This window comes from Ochotona curzoniae, unplaced genomic scaffold (assembly GCF_017591425.1).
Source record: "Ochotona curzoniae isolate NIBS_2020 unplaced genomic scaffold, NIBS_Ocur_1.0 contig_1, whole genome shotgun sequence".
In the NCBI taxonomy this organism is placed as follows: domain Eukaryota; kingdom Metazoa; phylum Chordata; class Mammalia; order Lagomorpha; family Ochotonidae; genus Ochotona; species Ochotona curzoniae.
The window spans coordinates 22,008,443-22,031,660 of record NW_024464918.1 but is presented as its reverse complement, the minus strand read 5'-3'; the positions used below and the strand labels follow the sequence as shown (position 1 = coordinate 22,031,660).

Sequence of the window (23,218 nt, the reverse complement as noted above, 5' to 3'; positions counted from 1 at the left end):
ATGGGAAGTGGGTCTGCCGGGATTAGAACCCATGCCCATACAGGATTCTGGCATGTGCAAGGCAAGGATGTTAGATGCTAGGCTACTGCGCTGGGCCCAACTTCTTACTATCTTTAGGAGGCTAGAATAGGCACCTTATTCCAAATTCTTCTACAAGCAGTATTTGAGAGGATACTTCTGTCATATTTGCTGCTATATCAATGGATCCTTGAAAAGTTTGTTCGTTTTTATTGGAAAGGCAGATCATATTTACTAGTTCATTAGTGACCAGAGCTGTGCTGATGCAAAGCCAGGAGCCAAGTGCTTGCTTCATTTCTCCCATGTAGGTACTGGGTCCCAAGACTTTGAGCCATCCTCTGCTGCTTTCCCAGGTCATAAACAGGAGGCTGCATGGGAAATGGAGCAGTCGGGATGTTAATTAGTGCCCACAGGGTATCCTGGTGCTTGCAGAGTGAAGATGTAGCCACTGAGCCATAGCACCAGGCCCAGTACAGTCATCTCTTAGTAGTCATTTTTGACTGGTGTAATGATCACTATAAGTATATAGGAAGACAAAATACATATATAGGAGAATTACTTCTTTGGACACGGTACTATTTGTGACAACAAAGGCTTTATTTATTTGCTGATAAAAGCATCAACAAACAAACAAAAATAAAACCCTGAAGCAGTGTTCTTGTTTAGTGTTACTTTAGCAAAATCAAATCAAACAAAAACGCATAGATTCTGTTGATGCTGTAGCACAAAGAACTAAGATCTGACTGTGGTACCATCATCTCCTATGGGTGCCTGGTTTGGGACCTATCTTCTCCATTTCCAATCCTGTGGACAAGTAGATGTAAGATCGCTCTTAACAGGCAACACAAATACAACCTGATTTTAAGCTCCTAAAAATTGAATGACTTTTATCAGGCTTTCAATAACATATGATTGAATGAATGACAATACAGGAATCAAAATTTCAACATCACAGAACTGGCCTTTTCCATCAATTCTGTTATTCAAAATTGTGTCCTCTGCCCTCCCTAAACTTGGTAGGATGCAGTCATTGGCATTTACAGAAAGGAAGATAGTACAAGTAGAGCATAGCATGCCTTCAGCAATATACAGAATCCAACAAGAGTTATTTCAGAAGACGTACCCCCATTTTTTTTTGTAATAGAAGAGACAACGTAAATAGGAAAGTTTTGAAAAATCAGCATAATATTTCTGTAGATTTACCAAGTTTGATTTCTGCTGGTAGTGACATTTGGTGGCAATGATGCCTGGTGTTAAAGAGGGAGAGAGAGAGATTCCTTCCAACTGCTGGTTCATTACACAGTAGCCCCAAACTGCCAGGGCTGGGCCAGGCTGAAGCCTGAAGTCAGAATTCCATGTGGGTCTCATAGAGGTGACAGTTGGAACCCAGGCCATTGATCCATCAGGATGCATGAACAAGAAGCTAGATCTGAAGCAGAGGATCTGGGACTTTTACTGAAAGTCTTGTGTAGAGTGCAGATGTCACAATCCATTGCAGGATGACCACCAAAATATACTCTGCTTCAGAAAGTGTAATGGAGCCTTTGAGAGATTGGCTACTGAGAGCATAAATGAGTACTAGGGAATATAGCTTCAGATCTCTGGCTACAGCTCACTTATCGTTTCCTTCTGTTTCACCCATTTGCAGATGACAGTGTATTAGCTAAGTTGGCCATCTCCATCAGACAATCCTAAGTCATTATTTTTGTTTGTGTTATTTGTATCAATTGAGTGTTTTCTGTACAAAGGGGATAGTGGCTGCAAAATAAGTATTACTCAAGGAAATTCTTGGAAGGAAGACTTCTTTCAATTAAGTTTCAGGAAACACAACATCTTTTTTATCTCATCCTCAGGAAACATGCAATAAGTTTCGAGTACTGATGAAAAATGGGAAGTTGTTCTGTCCCCAAGATGAAAAACTTTTTCAAAGCCCTGATTGGATAACATTCATCAACAAATGTGTCACGTGCAAGATGATACTGTGAGTAGTGTTTCTTCAACTATTTGAGTTCCAAACTAATAAATGTATTTTTTTTCTTTCAAATGCATTTTCTAAATCTAAATAGTAAAATAAAAATGTTTTCAAGAATTTTGACACTTTCCATCAGATAAATTTGGATAATTACTACCATTTATAGAGATTTTGAATAACTTCTAGCATAGGATTTGAGCAGCATCTGAAAAGCTCAAGATTAATACAGGATCATTCCAAAAAGTTCATGTAACATATAAAACTGTTGGGATCAGTATGTGGCACGGTGGGTTATGCCACTGCATAACCATATTGGCATCCCATATTGAAGTGTCAATTTGAATCTTTGCTTCTGATCCGGTCCCCTGCTAATCTATCTTGTAAAGCAGCAAAAGATGGCCCACACGATTAGTTCCCTGTCACCCATGTGGGAGACCTGGATGAAATTCCTGTCTCCTGGATTTGGCCTGGCTAGCCCCAGCTGTTGTGCCAATTTTGGGTAGTGGACCAGTAGGTGAAAGATCTGGTTTTTCTTCTTTCTCTCTCAAATTGTCTTCCATATAAATGAAAAGAAATCGTTAAAAAATGTTTATTTTGTTATGAGAAATTTTAAATCCATTCATAGTTTTTGTCTCATTAGGCATTTTCTGTGAAACTTTTTTGAAAATTCATCATACCTAATACAGCAGTCTGTGGTCTTTTGAGAAAGACCTTTGGCCTTCCTGACTCTGGAGATTCAAAAAAATAATAGTAAATAAGAATGAAAGTCAGATTCCTTAGACCTGTTGGAACCTGATTCTGTTGTTGTGCTGCGGAGCTCCTCTGAGAAGTATGCCACACTCTTCTCTGGCAGCCACCCAGCAGCAGGGCTGCAGCAAAACACTTTCTGCTTGTGCGAGTTGCCAGTGTCTTCAGACATCTGGGATTAGGCCAGGATGAAGTGCACCAACCTGCTGTAACTTTCAACACCTTGCATCTCATAACTAGTATCCTAGAAACATACTGGTCAACTCCACTTCTCTCCATTAATACCTCAAAGGTAAACGCAGCTTGAGTTATCAGTTGCAGATCTTCAAGTAGACTATCCTACTTTGGTTTTGGATGGAGAGGTCACCCCAAGTGTATGAGCACTGCCAAAAGTTTCAGCCCAATCCCTAGGCAAATCTAATCTTATTCCTTTAAAACAAGTTGCAATAATTGGCTTTTTAAGTACTGGGTGGGTTGGTATGTGTGAGGTGATTTAATTTGACATGTTCAATAATATTGGGATAATGAATCTCTGATTGTATTAACTGCTTCTAATGAAGAGACTGTGGGAATATGAAGTGTAAGCCAGAGCCAGGTTGAGGATGGGAGAAGCCCAGACACAGTTGAATAAAACTTTCCTATTCCCTTTTTTTTACATCAGATGATTTAGTAAGAAAGCTAAAATTATGCTTATAGTACATGTATTGAAAAATAATATTCAGCAAAAGTGAAATACTTGAGACTCACAAAACATTTACTCTAGACCAAGTCATTTATTGTTTTGTTGTTGTTGTTGTTGCCTACATAAATTATGTTGGAATAAGCTTTGTTTCTTAGGAAAGAGTGATGGACATACAAGCTATGTTCAGTATGCCGAAGGCAGAGATGTGGAAATGGCCATTGATTTGCCTCATGGGGGTTGGAATCAAGACTAATACAGGAAGATAGATTTTTCTTACTGTAAATATGGTCTTTGAAAGGCTATATATACACAATAGCACGGGCAGCTTTTAGAATCAGTAACCATCTGAGTGTTGGATGTATTAAAGGTTTTCAGGTAACGGTAAAGATTTTTGTCAATTATATTCCATGTTTGAGATATGTTTCAGTACTGCAGGAATGTTTGTGCTACCATGCCTATTTCTAGTTATATATCTACTGCTGACATGCCAGACTTGTCTAGGAAAGGGTCAAAATTGCTTATTACATAAACTCTTATCTTTAAAAGCTACTCAAACAATGTTTAACTTATCATGTATTCTTTCTTCTCTTCCAGAGAAAAAGAAGTGGTGTCTCAGAGAAATGCCAGCCGTTTAACAAGAGCCACAGCCTCAGCAGAGGTGAGCTATCTGGCACCAAGCTGTCATTTTTGCTTTTGGAGTGATGTTTTATTCTATGTGGAGTTATCTATTTCCCAATCTCAGGGTTATGCCTGTTTTGCAGCAAGCTACTTTCAAGGGAGGGGACTTGGCTTAGTCCAGGGGTGGGCTAAATATCTGGTATATCTTGTCCCTTGGCCCAACCCATGAGCTGACTCCCTGAAAATATTTTGGGCACTGACAGATGCTTAGAGGTGGGTCAGTCTATTTTTCATGGCCAATTCTCATTCTTCTTGTCCTACCTCCAGTAAGCTTTCCTGGGACACAGAAGAAAGATCTAATTAGAATTATTATTGTCTATGCAACTTGAGCATTTTGTGTGTCTCCTAGTGTCAATTTTCCATCTGTTACATGGACTATAGATCAGATGAGGAACTATCACAAGTTGTCTTCAGTGTAATTTTGTGTTGTCGGCACTAAGTCTAGTAACTCTCTCCTCCCTTTGCTTCCTACTGCATCTCTTTTCTAATATCTCAAGGGTTTTCTGAATCCAGCTAGAATTGGTTCCCTACATCTAATATTTTTCACTTGGGACTTGGAGGACAAATATCTTTTTGAAGAACAATATTTATAAAAATGTAAATATTAAGTTAGAGGAAATGCAGAAACTGCTCAGTCTTAGCCCACCACATAATCATTTAACTTTATAAGTATTTAATTAACACAAAAATGTTTTTTTAAAAAGTCAAGAAAATAAAAACTGCGGATCCAGATTGGTGGAAATTTCTCACCTAAATTATCTCATGACTGCTTAGCTAACTGAGGCAGTCAACAGCCCTTCTGTCAGCTGCTCCCGGCACTCCAGTCCTGTGTGGTTTCTCTTCTAGTTTCTTCCTTCTTTCTTTCTCTCCTCATCCTGACACATAATTAAAATGATCAGTCAGTGCAGACACACCCTAATTACTTATGACAATTACCTGTGTTCTAACCAAGCTGCCATCTTCCTTGGCCGTATTACGCAGGTATGTCTGAGAACCTCAGCCTCCGAAGTAAACACAGACCAAATTCTTTACTTTGGCTTAACCAGTCTCACTTTTAACACAATAACAATGGTCCCCACCCAACGGACCAATAACTGCCCATCCTTTATGTGTAATTAAAGGAAGCTACTTCTATATGCTCTAGAAACCTATGAGGATTAGAAAAGTTCAGTGGCAACTTTTAATTCTACTTTGGTTTCTCACATTCCAAGCGATTTCTTCTTCTCCTCTTCCCCTTTTCTCTAAAAACCAACAAATAGGTGATGCTTAAAAATATAAAATATACCCAAATGGAAAATATTCTCACACATGCACCACATTCCAGACTTAGCAAATTGAATATTTTAAAATATTGCAAGTAAAAACTTTCCATGGTGGAAAACAAATTCACTAGATTTTAACCAAGTAGGATTTTTAAGAAATAACACTAAGGAATTTTTAAAATATTATACCTACATCATGTTTTATATCTGAGTAATGACTATTACCTCTAGGTAAAATACACACAGGTATATGATTTCTGCCTAGGAAACAACAACCTGTGAGCTAAAGGAGTTAATATCTTACTGTGTACTTTTCCAGTAATATATATCGAGGTTGGTACTTGTTTTTGTTTGATGGATTCTTGCAATTATATTGTCATTTTATGCTCTACTATCAAAGAGAAGAATATACTCACTTTCTCTCCTTAGATTTCTCTCATCAAAAATCAACCCTTCAGAAATCAACTCTGAGGATCAAGTGCTTTACTTAGTCAAGAATTTTCTTTCTAGAGACATCTTCTCTTTCTCACCAACTTTTTCATCAGTGCATCATTCTTTATCCCCCAAGTCCGAGTTTTCACACCATCAGCAAGCCTTGTTGGGACTGTCTTAAGTAAAGTTCAAATTGGACTCCTTTACACCATTTGTTTATCACTCTGGTCTCCATATTGATCTTTTGTTTTTAAAATGCTTAATTCGTTCATTTAATATTTCTTGTGATTTTGAAAGCCAGTTTTAGAAACTAATCAGCGTATGTCAAACTATATATGTGTGTATAGTTTTCCTGTTCTTTCAGATGGGTTAAATTGCCTTAGTAAGTAGTAAGGCATGCCTCCCTTATCTTACAAGATGTTATTAAAATTGGCTTCATACATAGAGTTTCTGTTGACATATGAGAAACAAAAAACATTGAGGTTACTAAAATTCAACTTGAATTTGGAAACCCAGTTTTATTAGAGAGATGAAGTATTTATAAAGTGATATTGGTAAAACGATCTCCTAAATATTAGCTGACCAAACTTAAGAACACTTATTATTTTATTAATTCGCATTATTTATGAGATTTGTAAAATATTTTTTCACATTTTTGGAATATTTGATAATGCCTAAAATGTAGAGTTTTATTCCTGGTTTGAATGTTTTTATATTACTGTCTGGTTTCTGTTCCTATAGAGAAATTCTTTTGATTTCTGCTTGTCCTATTAAGCTACTTTCTGATACTTTGCGTTAATTCTGGTGGCTTGTTGATTCCGTTGCTTTTTTCTTGGCAGATGATTTCATAACCTGCAAGTAATGAGATTCTTATGATTTCCTTTTAACATCAACACTTCTTTATTTCTGTAGCACTGTTTCTTTTGAACTAAGGTACAGTACCTTACGTATTAGTAGTGATGATAAAAAAAAATATCAAAACTCCCTCCTGTTCTTCTGTTTTCTCTATTAAAAGGAATTATTTTTAAATGTTTAGTTTATTTTTTTTAAAAAGAATTACACAGAAAAGAGAAAGCCAGAGAGAGAGAGAGAGAGATATCTCTTGGATCCACTGTTCTCTCCCCAAATGGCTGCAATAGTTAGGACAAGGCCAGGCTAAAGCGAGGAGCTTCTGCTGGGTCTGCTACGTGGGCACTGGATCCGAAGGATTTGTGCCATCTTGTACTTGCCCAGATGTGTTAATAGGCAGTTGATATGGAACCACAGGGACTGGAACCAGTGCCATGTGGGATGCGAGCACTGCAGGCAGGCAAGCAGGTAGTTTAAACTGTAAAACTAAAATGCCGGCCCCTAAAAGGAATACTTCCAAAGTTTTTTCATTAAGGAAATGTTTTTCATGGAGAGTTTTATTGAACCTATAAACTTTGGTAAGTTTCACAAGACTCTTTCCATACTTAGTTTGCTGAATATATGTTAGTTTTCATTTGCCAACTTTTCTGCAGTTATTAAAATACCTGATTTCCCTTTTAGTCTAATAATATGATTAACCTTTTAATATTTTCACTATTTTAAACTATTATTTTAGGATACATCATACTTAATCATCATACATTTTAAATACACTGTTAATTTGGGTACTAATATATGGGGGGGTACTAATATTTTATTTAGAAAATGTATGATTATGTCCTTTAGTGAAGTGAGTATGTACTTTTCAATTATTCTTATGTGGTTTGAAAATCTATATAAAATTATTATGAACCTTAGCACTTCAGGCTATTGCTGAACTAGAAGGGCAGCAAATCCTCTCCCCAAAAAACCAATGTAAAGCTAAGTAAATCTTACAAAAAGAGTCATTTTAAAACTCTAAAACTGCAAAACTCCAGATAAGATGAATTGGAGTCAGGGATGGTCATGCATAAGGATTTGCCCATATTACCTCTAGGTCAGGTGTCAGGGATTGCCTGTGCAGGGAAGACTGGAAGCATGAGCAACTAGGCAGCCACCACTGAAGCGAGTTACTTAATTTCAGATAAGTGGTGCCAGTCACAGTCAGCAATGATTTCAATAGAAAGAATCTTAACTGAGAATAAGGGAAACAACCTAAGATCGTCATCATGCTTGTATCAAGTACAGTTTCTTACCAAGTCTTCTCAAATGAGTAACCAAGCCTGAAGAGGATCTAAAAAATTTGCAAACTATTGGTTGAATATTGAGTCATGCACATGCATTTAAAAGATGAAGAATATCCTGATGAAAAGCAAATGTGGATGTGAAAAAATGGCCTGAATTTTATGTATTCTACCAAACACAAATGTTCATCTGCAGAAATTGCCTTATTTGCTTGAGATTTTTTGAGTAGATACTTAATAAAGCCATCGGCTGACAACCAAGCAACCAAGACAAAGGAAAAAAAATCTAGGGAGCTGGAACGTATAAGTTATAAGTCTTTTCAGAGCACAGATTTTTAAGGACACAAACTGGCAGCTCCAAATTATAGGAGAGTGAGATTTCAAAGCATTAGCCCAGCAAAAAAAAAAAAAAAATCAGATAAAATGGTCATTAAGGAGAAGTCATAATTCTGAGTATCTACAAAATATTGTTTCTAAAATATACAATATACTTTGTAATAATGCACAATATATTTATGTACTATTCTCATTTTAAAAATTAAGAAGTAGCAAGAGTGTATGAGCTAAGTTCAAGGAAGAATATGCAAATAGATATATTCTTTGGGTATTTGCAGCTGATAGATTTTATAAGGACTTGAAATAGCTATTAAAAATGTTAACAATTTAAATTTGAAAATGTTCAAGAAATGAGAGTTATGTGGCAATGAATGATCAAATAGAAACTTTTAATTAAAATAAATCATCAAAAAGAAGTGAATAAAAATTCTGGAAGTAAAGAGCATAACTGAAGTGAGAAATCCACAAGTGGGCGTATGACTGCATAGAAAAGAATCAGCAAACACAAAGTAATAAAAATAATGAAAGTACAGACAGAAAGAGCCGATGGGAAACGAACAAAATCACAGACTGTAGTTTAAGAGCATGTGTACCAACAGCGTGCATACGAGCAGGCTGTGATGGCAATATCAGAAACAGGATAGAGGAAAGGAAATAGGCAAATTATGCGAAGGGGCAATGGCCAAAAGTGTAACAAATATAATTTTTTACAGATTTAATTATTTTTTTAGTAGAAATATTTACAAAGAGAAGCCGAGACAAAGATCTTCCGTCCAATGGTTCACTCCCCAAATGGCCACAACAGCCAGAACTCATCTGATCCAAAACCAGGAGCCAGGAGCCTCTTACAGGTATCCCACTCGTGTGCAGGGATCCAATGATTTGGGCCATTCTCTACTGTTTCCCCAGGCCACAAGCAGGGAGCTGGTTGGGAATGGAGCAGCTAGGATATGAACTGGCACACAAATGGGATCCTGGCATGTTCAAGGCGAGGACTTTAACCACTAGGCTACTGTGCCAAGCCCTCAGATTTAATTTTTAAACTATGATAATTTAAGAAGCCCAACAAGTCCCAAATGGGATAAATACAAAAAGATACACAATCGACAGCAGAAAGTTTTAAAATCAAAATGCAAACAAGGGCCTGGCGCGATAGCAAAGCAGTTAAGGTCATCCTCTTGAACACGCCAGGATCCCATATGGGCGCCGGTTCTAATCTCGGCTGCCCTGCTTCCTATCCAGCATCCTGCCTGTGGCCTGGGAAAGCAGTCGAGGACGGCCCAAGACTTTGGGACCCTGCACCCGCGTGGGAGACCTGGAAGAGGCTCCTGGCTTCGGATTGGCTCTTCTCCAGCCGCTGTGGTCACTTGGGGAGTGAACCATTAGACGGAAGATCTTCCTCTCTGTCTCTCCTCTCTGTATATCCGCATTTCCAATTAAAAATAAATAAATCTTTTTAAAAAACGCAAAGTTTTGAGGTTATAAGAAAAAATGACTTTTAAACTTTATGTAGATTGATTTCTCATCTAATGATCACGCGGCAGCAATGGAATGAATGCTTTTGAAGTGTTGGAAGATTAAAAAACAAAAAAGAAGTTAGCTAAGATACTGTGTGCTCCAAAAGTATCCTACAAAAATTAAGGCAAAATAAAGATATTTCCATATTAATAATGTGAGAGACTTTATTAACTGGTTTATTAACTTTTGATTAACAGTAGTTTGGAACTACAAAAAGAAGTGTCAGAAATATTGAAAATATGGGTTGATATAGTCTACAAATAAGTTTTTTAAATTTTCTCCTAATTTCCCCTAAAGACATTCTATAAGGCAGTAGGTGTAATGTTCGTTCATTTTGTGCGTAGATATAGCACATTTGACAATAATACACAAAACAGGATATATAGAATTTCTGTATTTTATCAGATTTATGTATTTCATCTAGTAGAGTTTGTGATAAAGTGCATATTGTAATTACTAGAGAAGTCACTAAAATTACGGGTATAAATGAACATATGAAAACAGAAGAAGGGACAGATCTTTCATGCACTGGCTCACACATCCTTCCAAACTCCCCAACTATGACAACAATGCCCGTGTTTCCCCCACTTGGGTGGCAAAGGTCCAAGTGTTTGTTTCATCTTCCACTGCCTTCCCAAGCGTATTGGCAGGACACGGGATGGGAAGCAGGAGAGCTGGTGTTCGAGTATGTGAGGTGATAGGGGATGCTGTCATTACAAACCGTAGCGTAACCCACTGCACTACAGTGCCAGTCTCTCAAACCATTTAAATTCCCACCTTAAGAAACTTACAAAAAGGAGAGCAAGGTAAATGCAAAGTAAGCAAAGAGGTCATAATACAACTAGAACAAAATTGAATGCTATCCCAAACAGAAAATAATTAAACCAAGTTGATTCATTTAAAAATGAGAAAGCTTACAAAACGTTTACTTACCTAAGAACAAGAAAAAATGAGAAAACAATAATTAGCAAAATCTGGAATGAAATGCTTCAGAATAATTGTAAAATCTATATATGAACATTGTGAACAGTGCCAACATAACAAATTAGGTAACATGGATAAAATTGAAAAATTCTTAGAAATAAACAAGCTACAAAATACTGGCTCCAAAGGCAACAGAAAATCAGAATAAATCTATAGTGAGTAAATTAAATTTTAAAAAATCAGCCCTCGATGACTTCACTGATAGAACTAATATCAATCCTTCTTTTCTATATTTATTATCATTTTATGATACAGTTCAATAGGCCCTGCAATCCTTTTTTTTACACCAATCGTTTTTAGATTTGCTTAGGAAACAGAGAAGACACTTCTCAGCCTACTCTGATGGGGCAGATATTTAGCTGAATGGTTGAGGTGCTGATTAAGAGGCCCGTATTACACAGCAGAATACCTGGATTCAAGTCCTTGCTCTGGCTCTTGACTGCAGCTTCTTACCAGCTCAGAGTGACTGGGTCAGTGCTACTCATGTGAGAGTCTTGGTCTAATAAAAAGTATTGATGAAAAGTCTACAGCTAATCACACTTAAGGTAAATATTTTTCCCTGAAGATTAAGGACGGAAAAAGAGCCGATTACCGTAACCATTTCTATTCATCTTTGCACTAGAGTTTCTGGCCAATACAATAAAGCAAAGCTAATTAATTATTCAATGTGAAGGAAATAGTCTGTAATTGTAAAACTGTGATATCATGCATAGATAATTCTAAGAAATCAAAAAAAAAATCACTAGACCTAAAGAATAAATTTAGCAACATCATCTCATGTAACATAGCAACATCTTATGTAAGACTAATAACACAGTTTCTGTATGCCAGCAATAAACAATTTGAAATTTAAGTATTAATTCACAATGGCAGCAAAATATAAGAAATTTTTATGATAAATATTTAAACATAGACATGTGCACATAGTAATGTTTCAACCAAGGAAAAACAAGCTTATACAACAGTTCCAAAAGGTTTTAATGGGGATGAAAAATTCCTTTCACCTACTGATGTTGTTGCTGTCATAATGCAGCACAACGCATTACTCACATGTTTACGGTGATACCATCACCAAGCCTGTTGTTTTGCCAGTCATGCAAAAGCATAGCACATACAATTATGTATAGCACGTGGTAGATCTCCATCTACTTGTTTATTCCCAGGATGCCTACTACAGCTGGATCAGACCCAAACCCAGGGGCCCAGAACTCAGCCTGGGTCTCCTACCTGAGTGGCCAGGACCCAAGTACTTGAGCCATCATCATGTGCACATTAGCAGGAAGCTGAATGGGAAGCAGAATAGCCAGAACTCAAATCAGACTCTTCAGCCATGGATGTGGATGTCCTAAGAGGCAACTTAGCCGCTGTACCTCAGCCCACTCCTAATTTTAAAAATATTTAAGTTTTCTGTATCCCTGTATTTGTACTCAAAATCTTTGATTTTTTCCTAAGTGTTTTAATCCCCAGTATTATTTATTGATATGTCAGCTTTTCACATTGTTCTATTTTTAATTCTTTCAATTTTAATAAATTTTGATGAGAAAACATAATCCATCTAACATTGATAATTTGAAACTTAAGACTTTCTTTGTGGCCCAAGAAATATTCTATTTTAAAACTGCTCCATGTAATTCTAAGAAAATATCTAGTTTTTGTTTCTTGATTGGTGTTTTCTATAAAAAGTCTAGTGAATTAAGCTTATATTTTCCCCTTTATAAGTTTCTGAAAATAGTATGTATAAAAGTCTTAACTCTAAAGAATGCTGGCAAGGAATCCAGTATGAGCTTCCAGACTGTTCATTTTAATAAGAGGTATTTTCTGTAGGTTGTGATTCACCACCCCCTTGCAGTTTGGAGAGGGTGGTGGAGTAACAAATGCTTGCACCTGCATTACCTCCCAGCTGAGCTTTGGGCCTGCTGTGTTACTCTGACAACACCCGTGACCTAGTATGTCGCTGTTGATGTTCTGGCGATGGGAGAATAGCAGTGACTGACCCAAACAAATTTCTTCGAACTGTTATTTTCTCATACTTCAGTTGTCTTCCCAAAAGATTTTTTCAGAGAAAAATCAAAAATTATTTTGCCTTTTCTTTGTGCTCCAGCCACCCTTTGCAGTGGAGGTTCTCTTGGGCCTGGACTGTCCTTCCCTCAGCTCCCCTCACAGTCAAGTGCAAAGCCTGGTACACAGTAGGAAGTTCCTTTCCTTTCTGGTGTCAGTTCTTTTTCCTTTTTCAATCTGATCTGGTTCAGAAATAAAATAAAAAATAAAAATCCATCCAGTTTTTATTTTTTATTTATGAGTCATATTCGATCACCACAGATCTATAATCTAAATGTTCCATGTATACCATTGACATATTTTAGTATGAAAATAGTAACATCAAAAATTTATTTTGTAATGTGATCTCCTAAGGAAAGAATTTTCCTTGTTTTGGTTTTGGGCAGGCATTAGATTCAAGTTAACTCTGTGTCATCTTTGGCTAGTGTATGTCAAAATAATTAGCTGCCAAATATTTCGTAAGTATTCATGAGATCCTTGCCACAAGTCTGGATGTAGGTAGGGTGTGAATGACCATTTTTTAGATGAGGAAAGTGAGGTTTAAAGAGGTGAAGTGAGTGGGTAGCAAATCAGTTATTACCTGTTGCATTTGTTTTTCTTACCAGTCTTGTGCCCAAATGTATCTCTTATCATTAGTAGAGATTTCAGAATTTCCATCATTATCCCTAGAAGATTTTTCAGTTTTCTTGACTTGGTTTTCAGTGCAAGAGATAGTTGAAATAACAATAGGCAAATGTTATGAAGTGTGAGGCATGGTTCTAGCTCCTACACACAGCTTTTGCTATGGTTGTGAGAGGGTTGGCAAATCATGTTGATTCTGCAGAGGACACGAAGACACAAAGGAATTAAGTTGTCTGCCAAATTAGGCAGTAAGTGGCCACGTCAGAATTGTGAACCCAGAAATCTGACTTTTGATTATTATCTTAGTCTGCAACAATAGGAAACTTACTATGGTTTATAGTTATCAGAGAGCTTTCACATCCATTATCTACTGTGCCTCAGTAGCACTTCATGGAGAAGGGGAGCAGGCTTTGATAAATAAACGGTAGACTAAATAGCAGAGAGGAAATTTGCCCTTCCTCACTCAACAGCAAATGGCTGCAATCACCTCAAAATTGTCTTTAAAAAAAAAAAAGATTTGATTCTATTTTTTTTATTGGAAAGGAAAATTTACAGAGAGAAGAAAAGACAAAGATCTTTCATTGGTGATTCACTCCCCAAGTGACTGCATGACCGGAGCTGAGCCATTCTGTAGCCAGGAGCCAGGAGCTTCTTTTGGGTCTCCTACAAGGATGCAGGTTTTCAAGGCTCTCCTAGGCCATAAGCGGGGAGCTGGAAGGCAAGTGGAGCAGCTGGGACACAAAGTGGCACCCATATCAGATCCCATCACTTCAAGGGAGAGGATTAGCCAATTGAGCTCCCCACCACCCCAATCTTTTCTTGTAAAACCTAACTCTGTCTCTATACTTCAACCAGGTTTTAACCTATGATTATATTAGTTCATTTATCTTAATATGTTTTTTCCCTCCAGTAATTTATATTACTGTGGGCTTAAGATGTTAACTTATTTATAATACCTAAGCAGTATTTTCTCTCTTACATTTTGATGTTCCTTAATCATGTCTCCTGCAGCTGAATTGTGATGAATTCAGGAAAGGAGAAGGAGATGGGGGTTTTATCTGCACTGACGGTGATACAGCTGTTTGTGGCACAGATGGGAAGACATACAGCAACAGATGTGAGCTGTGTGCCAAAAATGCGTAAGTATTCCCAGAAGCAGGCATGCTCCTTAGAGCATATTCTTACACAATTACACGAAGCTGTTTTCCTTACAGTATTTAAGGTAATTTATTTTGTAGGAGTTAGCCATCTATAAACTATTAATACCACATTTTTTTGCTACTGATAAGAAGAAAGTTATATAGTATGGCACTCTTTCTTACAGAGTAATTTTGTGTGCAATTTATCATATGAGTAGAAGTGTTTCTGTGAAGTAGGCAAGATAGGGAGATTATATGTAAACACACACATACCTATATGTTCACATACATCTGCATTATACACATGCATATGTATTCTGTGTAGATGTATATATGTACATATGCACATCTATGTATGATCTTTTATTCACAAGTATTATCTTCTCTAATCAATTTCCCAAAAGAACTTCCATCTGTTGGCTCACTCTACAAATGGCCACAGAAGTCAGGACTGAACTGATCTGAAGCCAGGCGCCAGGAGCTTTATCCAGCTCCCCCACGTGGGTGCAGAGCCCAAGGCTTTGGGCTGTCCTCTGCTGTTTTCCCATACCACAAGCAGGGAGTTGGATGGGAAGTGGAGCAGCACCCAGGAAGTGAACTGCTCATAAGGGATCCCATGCTTGCAATGCAGCCGTGGAAACATTGTGCTAATACTCAGCTTTTCCTTTACATTGTTTTTATTGTAGTTTTATTGTTAGGCAGATGTTGTCATTGTGAGTCACTTTATCTTTTTAGAAATGAGACAGCACTCTTCTCACATTTTCACACATGCTTTGAAGCCCTACCAGACTGAGAAGCTGTCAGAACTTTATGTACTATCCGAGAAAAATAAAGTGTTAGCCAGTGTAATCCATATAAAGAGTAAGATGCTAGAAAATACAAACGTGAATTTGTTTATTTAAAATGAGAAAAGCAAGGATAGCGAAATTCCTTGGAGGTGCCAAAATCCTAGTTACAAGCGTTCATTTCCCTATTTGCTCATGTGAATCCACCCCACCCCCCGAAAACAAAAAGAATATTATTTTGGGCAGTATCATATACAAGTTTGAGTCTTACCAGCCTTCCAAACCTGACTCTTTATTGTAGACTTCATGTCTTAACCATAGGCTTTCATTAGGAAAAGTAAGTAAAGAGTGCAGTATGACTTCTGTTTTTAGGGAGTGAAAGAGAATTGCAACACAGTGGAGAGATACCAGGTTTCAGTAGTGGAAAGTTCTGTAATGCTGTGCCTATTAACTTTTGATTGCAGGAAAACCAGGTCCCAAGTTGGCATAAGGAATGAAGGGGAATGTGAGAACAATAATCCGAAGCAGGTAAGGATAAACATTGGCTAAGGGCAAAGATAAACCAGAGGCTTTCCATTTCTTTCTTTGGTGGAATGCCTAGAGGGAAACAATTTGTGTGTATATATATGTATGTGTGTATACACATAAATATGTATATACACATTATATATTTATATACATATTTATTTACTTATTTATTTATTTATGATAGAAATTCATCCTCCCTCTGGTTCACTCACCAACTAGCTGTGACAACCAGGGTTGTCTGGGCTGAAGCCGAGAGCCAAGAACCCTATCCTGCTCTCCCACATGGGTGGCAGGACAGACGGACTTGAGCCATCATCTTTTGCCTTCCCAGACACATTAGCAGAGAGCTGGATGGGAAGTAGAGTAGCTGGGACTTGACCAGCACTTTAATGTGGAATGCTGGTGTCAAAAGCAATGGCTTAACCTACTGCATTACAGCACTGGTCCAAGAAGGAAAGAAGTCTTCCTTCACTTGAAATGGAATAATGAAAGTTAAATGGAAAAGCAATTGACAGTTCCAAAACCTAGACCAAGTTACTTCGGTGCTTAGATATTTGAGTTCTGGTTTGATTTTGCACTATAAAGAAGACTCATTTGTGAAGATGTAATGATATTTTTCTTATATATATATATATATATTCACTATATATATATATATATATATATATATATATATATAGTGAATTAAAGTGTCTTTGTTTAAACAAAGAAATCAATAGGAAACTGATTTAACCTAAAAGTAAACCTCAACACGGTTACTCAATTTGAGGAGATCTTGGGCAAAGTACTTAGCCTAAATGAAATTTGAACTAAGTGGCTTCATTCTATGCTAAAAGTCTGTGAGTTTATGATGGTCATAGAAGGAAGACCGTGTCTTACACATGTTACCCTTTTTCTAGCTGATAAGTTTTCCTAATTTCCAAGGTCTGCTGCCTTTATGCTCCAGGAAGCAGCGTAGCACATCCTACTTTCAATGTCTGTTTTTCTGTGTTACCTGAGAGATTGTGGTCAACTGAAGGCAAAAATGATGCCCTACCTGAATTCTAGAGCATGATAGGCTGATGAATAAATGAATAAGTAAGGGAGCTTCATTCTTAATCATATGAATTGTAGAATGCTTATTAAACTGCGTCTACAAGGCTCGCACCTCTGTGACTCTTATAGGTGGTCAAAGCGCACCGTCACAGTGTCAGATGTGCTAAGTTATGTAAACTTTGGGAAGACAGTGTTGTAATCATTACAATCATGATGTGGATGCCAGGTTCTTCTGCCTGTTCTTTAGGATGTTTGCAGTGATTTTCGGGCATATGTGAAGGACGGACGACTTGGCTGCACAAGGGAAAATGACCCAGTTCTGGGTCCTGATGGGAGGACACATGGCAATAAGTGTGCCATGTGTGCGGAGCTCTTGTGAGTATCATCACCCCCAACTGGACCTGCAAGGATGCACTTGACTGCTGTCCTCAGGACCATTCCATAGATACAGAAGCCCTTTTCATGAATGATGTAATCAGGGGTCTTAATAAAAGTACTCTCAGAAGGATTTCTTTTTCTGAGCTACAAGTTCTTAAAAGGAGAAATGTTGATTTGAAACTTTTAAGTTTTTTTTTAAGATTATAATTCCTTGAAATCACACAGTGTGAAGTGTGATTATTTCTCAATTAGAAGGCATTTTAATCTAGAATCATCTGGGTCATTTGTTGGGCAGTATTGTGACATTTGGGCTTATGTAGAGAATCTGCACAATCATTGTCTATTGAAAATAATGAAAGTGCTGTATGTTTGAATCAATTATTTGCATAAAGGAATATTCTGAGAGGGAAGAACTGTTGGATTAATTGCTCTCTGAGTGCCTGGCACTGCTGTTGGTGTGGAAAACTCATATGCAAGATCCTATTCACTGTTCCTATTCTGGCTGTGTAACAAGGTGTAGACTAATCCACAAGTCAACAAACATTAATGTGTTGTATTCACACCACTGGATCTTTGAGATCAGGATAGAAAAAGATTTAACAGATTGATAAACTCCATCCCTGTCTCCAGAATTACAGTTAGCCATCACAGGATTCAGGAGCATGTCCTGTCAGGTTTATAAAACAGTCATTATAACAGGTATTCAGACAGGAAATCCACCTGATTTCCACTTTCTTATCTGGGAGGCATGCCCTTTCAGTGTTCAAACCTGCGTTAATGCTGTGGTTTTCTGTTGCTTTTCAAATAGTAGTTTAAAAAGAGAATTTGACCTCTGACTCATAGTTCCTGCCTCAGTAGAGCTGAGATGGCCATGTGTGACTCCACTGGAGATTGTAATCTGGTAACTGACGTAAAAGGGCTTAGAAGTTTGGGTCGAAGTTAGCTCTATACTTTTCAAAAAGGCAAATCCATTACATTTTTTTTAAAAAAGATTTATTTATTCTTATTGGTAAGGCAGATACACAGAAAGAAGAAAAGAAAGAGGAAGATCTGTCTGCTGGTTCACTCCTGAAGTGACCCCAAAGGCCAAAGCTGAGCCAATCTGAAGCCAGAAGCCAGGAGCTTTTTCTGGGTCTCCCACATGGGTGCAGAGTCCCAAGGCCTTGGCCATCTTCTACTGCTTTGCTAGGCTACCAGCAGGGAGCTAGAAGGGAAGTGGAACAGCTGCCTTTATGGGATCCTGGTACATGCGAGGCAAAGACCTAACCAGTCACAGGCAGGTGTTAGAATAGGTAAGAGGCCACATGTTCTAGTTCCTGGATCTGAGCTTCCTGCTAATGTGCACAGTTGCAGGCAGCAGGTAATAGCTCATATATTTGAGGTTCTGACACCTATATAGGAGTCCTGAGTTGAGTTTTGGCTCCTGACTTCAGCTTGGCCCAGTCATAGATGTTTTGCAGGTATTCAGGGAGTAAATGAAGTAGATCGGAAATCTCTCTGCCTATCTCCGTGTCTCTGTCTTAAAAATAAATATGTATATGTTCAAGGGTGTGGATGGAAATATCTCCAGGGCTTCGTATCTTCTCTCTCCGTCATCACAGCATTGTTTTAAAGCCCTGGTTCTGCCTGTTAAAGGAAATTTTCTTCTGTTTGTCAATCAAGATATCACAGCATCCAGTTTTCAGAACAAAGCTTCTGACTGACTGTCAGTGAGTCACACCCTGCTTTATCTCTGCCAGTGTCTCAGCTCAGGCATTCAAGACAGGAAAATGCTTGTCTCCTGTAAGTTGATGAGTTTCAACAAGTTGTGGCAGAGGATAGGAAAGTGCGTAGCACAGAACTGGACACAGAAAATAAAATCAAGCTATACATTGTCCATCTTTTTGCTCTTCTTAATAGTTTAAAGGAAGCTGAAGAAAATGCCAAGCGAGAAGGTGAAGCCAGAATTCAACGAGAAGCAGAAAAGGTAAATGACTCGCCAACAACAAGAAAATTGCTTTTTGTGGCAATGAATATCAGAAAACTTCATTGTGAACGTTTGAAATAATGTAATGTCATTGACCAGTGTTTTTGAATGGATTTTCTACTTTAAAAAAAGTCCACAAACTAACTATTCCTAGATAGGCCATCAGATTCAGACTTACAGTTCACATGACAATCAAAATGTACAGATTCTAACTTTGCTTCTCCAGCTTTTTCTCAAAAGCTGCTGTAAGACTGAAAGTTTATGTAAACTGAACTCTGCTCAGTTTCCATCTGTATTCTCTCTGGTTTAGTTTAGTCCCATTTTTGCTTTGATTCAATTTTGAATAAATTGCAAAATATTGTAAATTAGACAGGAATAACTTTGAAAAGATTCTAGTATATCCACTGGAGTATTACCTATAAATTCCATTAACACAAGTTGGACTTACTCAGTTTTCCATTATGGCTCTTACATTTAGAAATATCTGAATTTATAAAGAGCTTGTTCCTGCCTAAATAAAACTTTCTTACGCTGAGAACTTGATTAAAAAAAAATACTCTTAAAATTAATCAGCGGACAGAAGATCATTCTATCTCTCCTCCTCTCTCTATATTTGACTTTGCAACAAAAATAAATTTTTTTAAAAATGAAGTTCTTTTCAAATCATTTGACAAGCTAATTTCAGTCAAGTAAAACTACCTCTCCTAGTAGCTGGTATTTCCCCTTGTAGTTAAGATGTTTGTAACTCACATAGCAGTGGTTGGATTTAAAATGGCTCTAGTCTCGGGCTCTGGCCTTCTTGCTAATGCAGACCTAGGCAGAGCAGCGACAACTCAAGTAATTGTGTTCCTGATGCCCGAATGGGAGGCCTGGGTTGCCTTCTGTATGCCCTCACCCTTCTGGGCATGTGAGGAGTGAACAAGTAAAAGGCTCCTCTGCCGCTCATAAATAAATATTTCAAAAAGGATATTCCTTTTACAATTGAACATTATTAGTGACTAAGCACTATGGGTGACACAGCCTGGATTTCTCAAGCGCAAAGGTAACTAACACCTACTTGAATGGGTGACATAGTTTGCTCGATGGCTAGTCTTTTCTCAGACAGTCCCAACACCTCAATTCTCTCCTTCTCTGGGTGTGTGATCCTGAATAAAGCATGCCCTTCCTGAGCCTCAGTTTCCTTGTCAGGAAGTTTGGAGGTTTGTTTTACCTGTCTGTCGAATGAGAACCTATGCTTGCATGCTTGCATACCAACTCAAGCATATTATTATTATTGTCACATATGCAGCTTGTCTTTTCCTGTGGGAAAAAGAAGGTATAATTGTTGGTAGTTAAGAGCTGGACTCCACTTCCTAACTGTTCAATGAAGTTAAGTTCTCATTCTCACATTTAGCATTCGGGTTTTCACTTTGGAAAAGTCAAATATGCTGAACTGTCAATAGTTTGCTCAATACACAACGAAGTGCTGAACAGCAATTGTTTGGTAGCTGACAAATTCCAACCTAAAATGTGGGGCCATCATGTGATACCATTTTATTACTCCATAAATATAGAGCTTTCTCTTCCTTGTTTTTGATCAGGTCTGGGATAGCTCCCTCTTCCTCTCTGTGACGGGGGTCATTATTGTGGAGGGGTCATTAAGCTTAATTATGTGGAGCAAAACTACTGAATAGTAATGGCTCAATATGTGACCCCTAATTAACCTGTCAGCAAGTTGCTTACAAAAGTGTTTCTTCAGAATCTCTTGGGATGAATCACAGCTTATAAACCAAAATTACCATTGTTTCTGTAATGAGACTCATTAAGCATTAATTTACGGCCAACTGTGATTATCGGGGGACAGTCCTGTGCTTCTGTGTTCCTAGATTCTTACAGCCAGGCAGTTGGGAGCACACCCATTGTTCCTCCAAACACAACTACCTTTTTATTACGAGGCAATTGGGAATCTCTTTTAAAGTATCCTAATGAAACTTGGATTAGTGAAAATAATCAGAGAACACGATCTAGAAAAGAACCTACTATGCATGCCTTCATTCAGAAACTTCACTGTATAGGCTCTAAGATTGAGATCCTCAAGGAGATTGGTCTTTGCTATGATCTCCCAATGAGTTACAGTATAGTGGCCTTGGTCACCTGACTCCCAGTCACACTTTTTAAAAAAAATTTTTTAAAGATATATTATTAATTTGAGAGAGACAGAGGTCTTGCATCTACTGGTCTACTCCTTAAGCGACTAAAACAGCAGAGAGGTGCCAGGATCCAGAAACCTCTGCTTGGTCTCCCCTGAGTGTTTAGGGGCTCAAACACTTGAACCATCCTCCATTATCTTCCCAAGTGCATTGGCTGGGAGGTAAAACAGCCAGGACTTGAACCAGTCCCTATATGGGATGTAGGCACTGAATTCAGTGGGTTTACCCCCTGTATGACCACACCAGCCTCCCCAACCCTAGCCACACTTTTTGTATTGATAGTTTCTTGCTGACATGGGAAAATCAGTGTCATAAAATAGAAGAGAAAATTTTCTGGCCTAGGGGTAATTTGAATTCTATTTTTATGTTAAACGTAACCCTCATCAAATAGAAGAATTTTCAGAGTATAAAGAAATCTGAAAATACTGAGCCAAAGTTTCAAGAAATTTGAGAAAAATCTCCTGCATTTTTTTTGATATTTACAACATTTTTTTGAGGTTTTCTAAGTAAATATGAGTCTTGATGATTTGTCTTTGTAAGGTAGAAATGAAAGGAAAATGAAAGGAAATCAGATTTACTTTCTCAGGCAGTGTCACTAATGTTCATAGATAAAGCAGACAAAGGACACAAAAATTTCCAAAAGGCTCACAGAGAAAATAAATATCTCACTTCGTGCTGCTGCGTGCCATCTTGTTTCTTTCTCCTTGCCAATTATTTTAGATTGTTCCTGATCCCTGCTAAGTAATTTAAAAACATTTCATCTCACAAAACCTGTCTTCTGCCTTTCAAACTGCTTTTTGCTTTGTTTTGTCCTGGTTGTTCCATTTCTGTTGTCTCTTTATTGGAACCTCATGAAAGATTTTTTTTTTCCCCACATGAATCTGAAAACTAGTAAGAGCTAGGCACTTTTGGTTATAGTATGTATTTGTCCAACCTTATTCACCCTTGGAGCCTTTTAATAAATACAGCACATGATAGATACAAGTTTGGAGTGATGTGGCAGCAGAATCACTATTTCTTACTATTTCTCACCAATATCTTAGATGTTTTCATCAGTACGTCTGGGCATAAAAAAATCTTATTGTTATAAGTCAATGCATAACAGTTTCTGGGTTTGAGAGTAAGGAAATAATTATAAAATGTTTTCTAGGATCTTTGCAAGGAATATGAGAAACTTGTGAGGAACGGAAGACTTTTCTGCACACGAGAGAGTGACCCAGTCCGCGGCCCTGACGGCAGGATGCACGGCAACAAATGCGCTCTGTGTGCGGAAATTTTGTGAGTATAGAATCACTTTCTCTAGTCACTGAATAGGTGGAAAAGGAAAGATGGGGATAAAACAGTGTCTTCCAGAAGTCATATCACTGTCTCGTGAGTTAACACTAAGGATGGATGTCTAATTCTGAGTACAGATAGATTCTGCTTTCTAGCTGGAAGATTGACAAGAACTTCTTATTTCCTCCTGCGACCTCTGTGAGCCTCTTTTTGAACTAGTCAGTATGGAACAAGGAGAGAAGATGGTACTAAGGCTTTGGTGGGTTTTCTTCAGTAATTAGCTCATAATGACAGAATTCTGTAGAATACTCTCAAAAAAATTCATGTTCCAGCAGCTTGGTAAGCTGCTGCTTTGGATACCCCTAGCCCATGTCAGGTGCCTGGTTTGAGTCTTGGCCACTCTGTGGTTCAAGGCCAGTTTCCTGCTAATGTACCAGAGAAGTAGTGGATCATGACCCAAGCTGTTGGATTCTTGTCACCAAC

At 37.8% G+C, this 23,218-nt stretch overlaps 1 protein-coding gene across 1 annotated transcript in view; it reads left to right on the top strand.

Annotated features, from left to right (window-relative positions):
• The window catches only part of SPINK5 (serine peptidase inhibitor Kazal type 5), a 62,823-nt gene that overhangs the window by 4,806 nt on the left and 34,799 nt on the right, over positions 1–23,218 (top strand). The window contains exons 3-9 of the mRNA XM_040974401.1: positions 1,872–1,999; positions 4,014–4,077; positions 14,452–14,579; positions 15,829–15,892; positions 17,175–17,302; positions 19,205–19,271; positions 22,611–22,738. Of these exons, the coding sequence (XP_040830335.1) occupies positions 1,872–1,999; positions 4,014–4,077; positions 14,452–14,579; positions 15,829–15,892; positions 17,175–17,302; positions 19,205–19,271; positions 22,611–22,738 (707 nt within the window). The remainder of the gene's footprint in view (positions 1–1,871; positions 2,000–4,013; positions 4,078–14,451; positions 14,580–15,828; positions 15,893–17,174; positions 17,303–19,204; positions 19,272–22,610; positions 22,739–23,218) is intronic.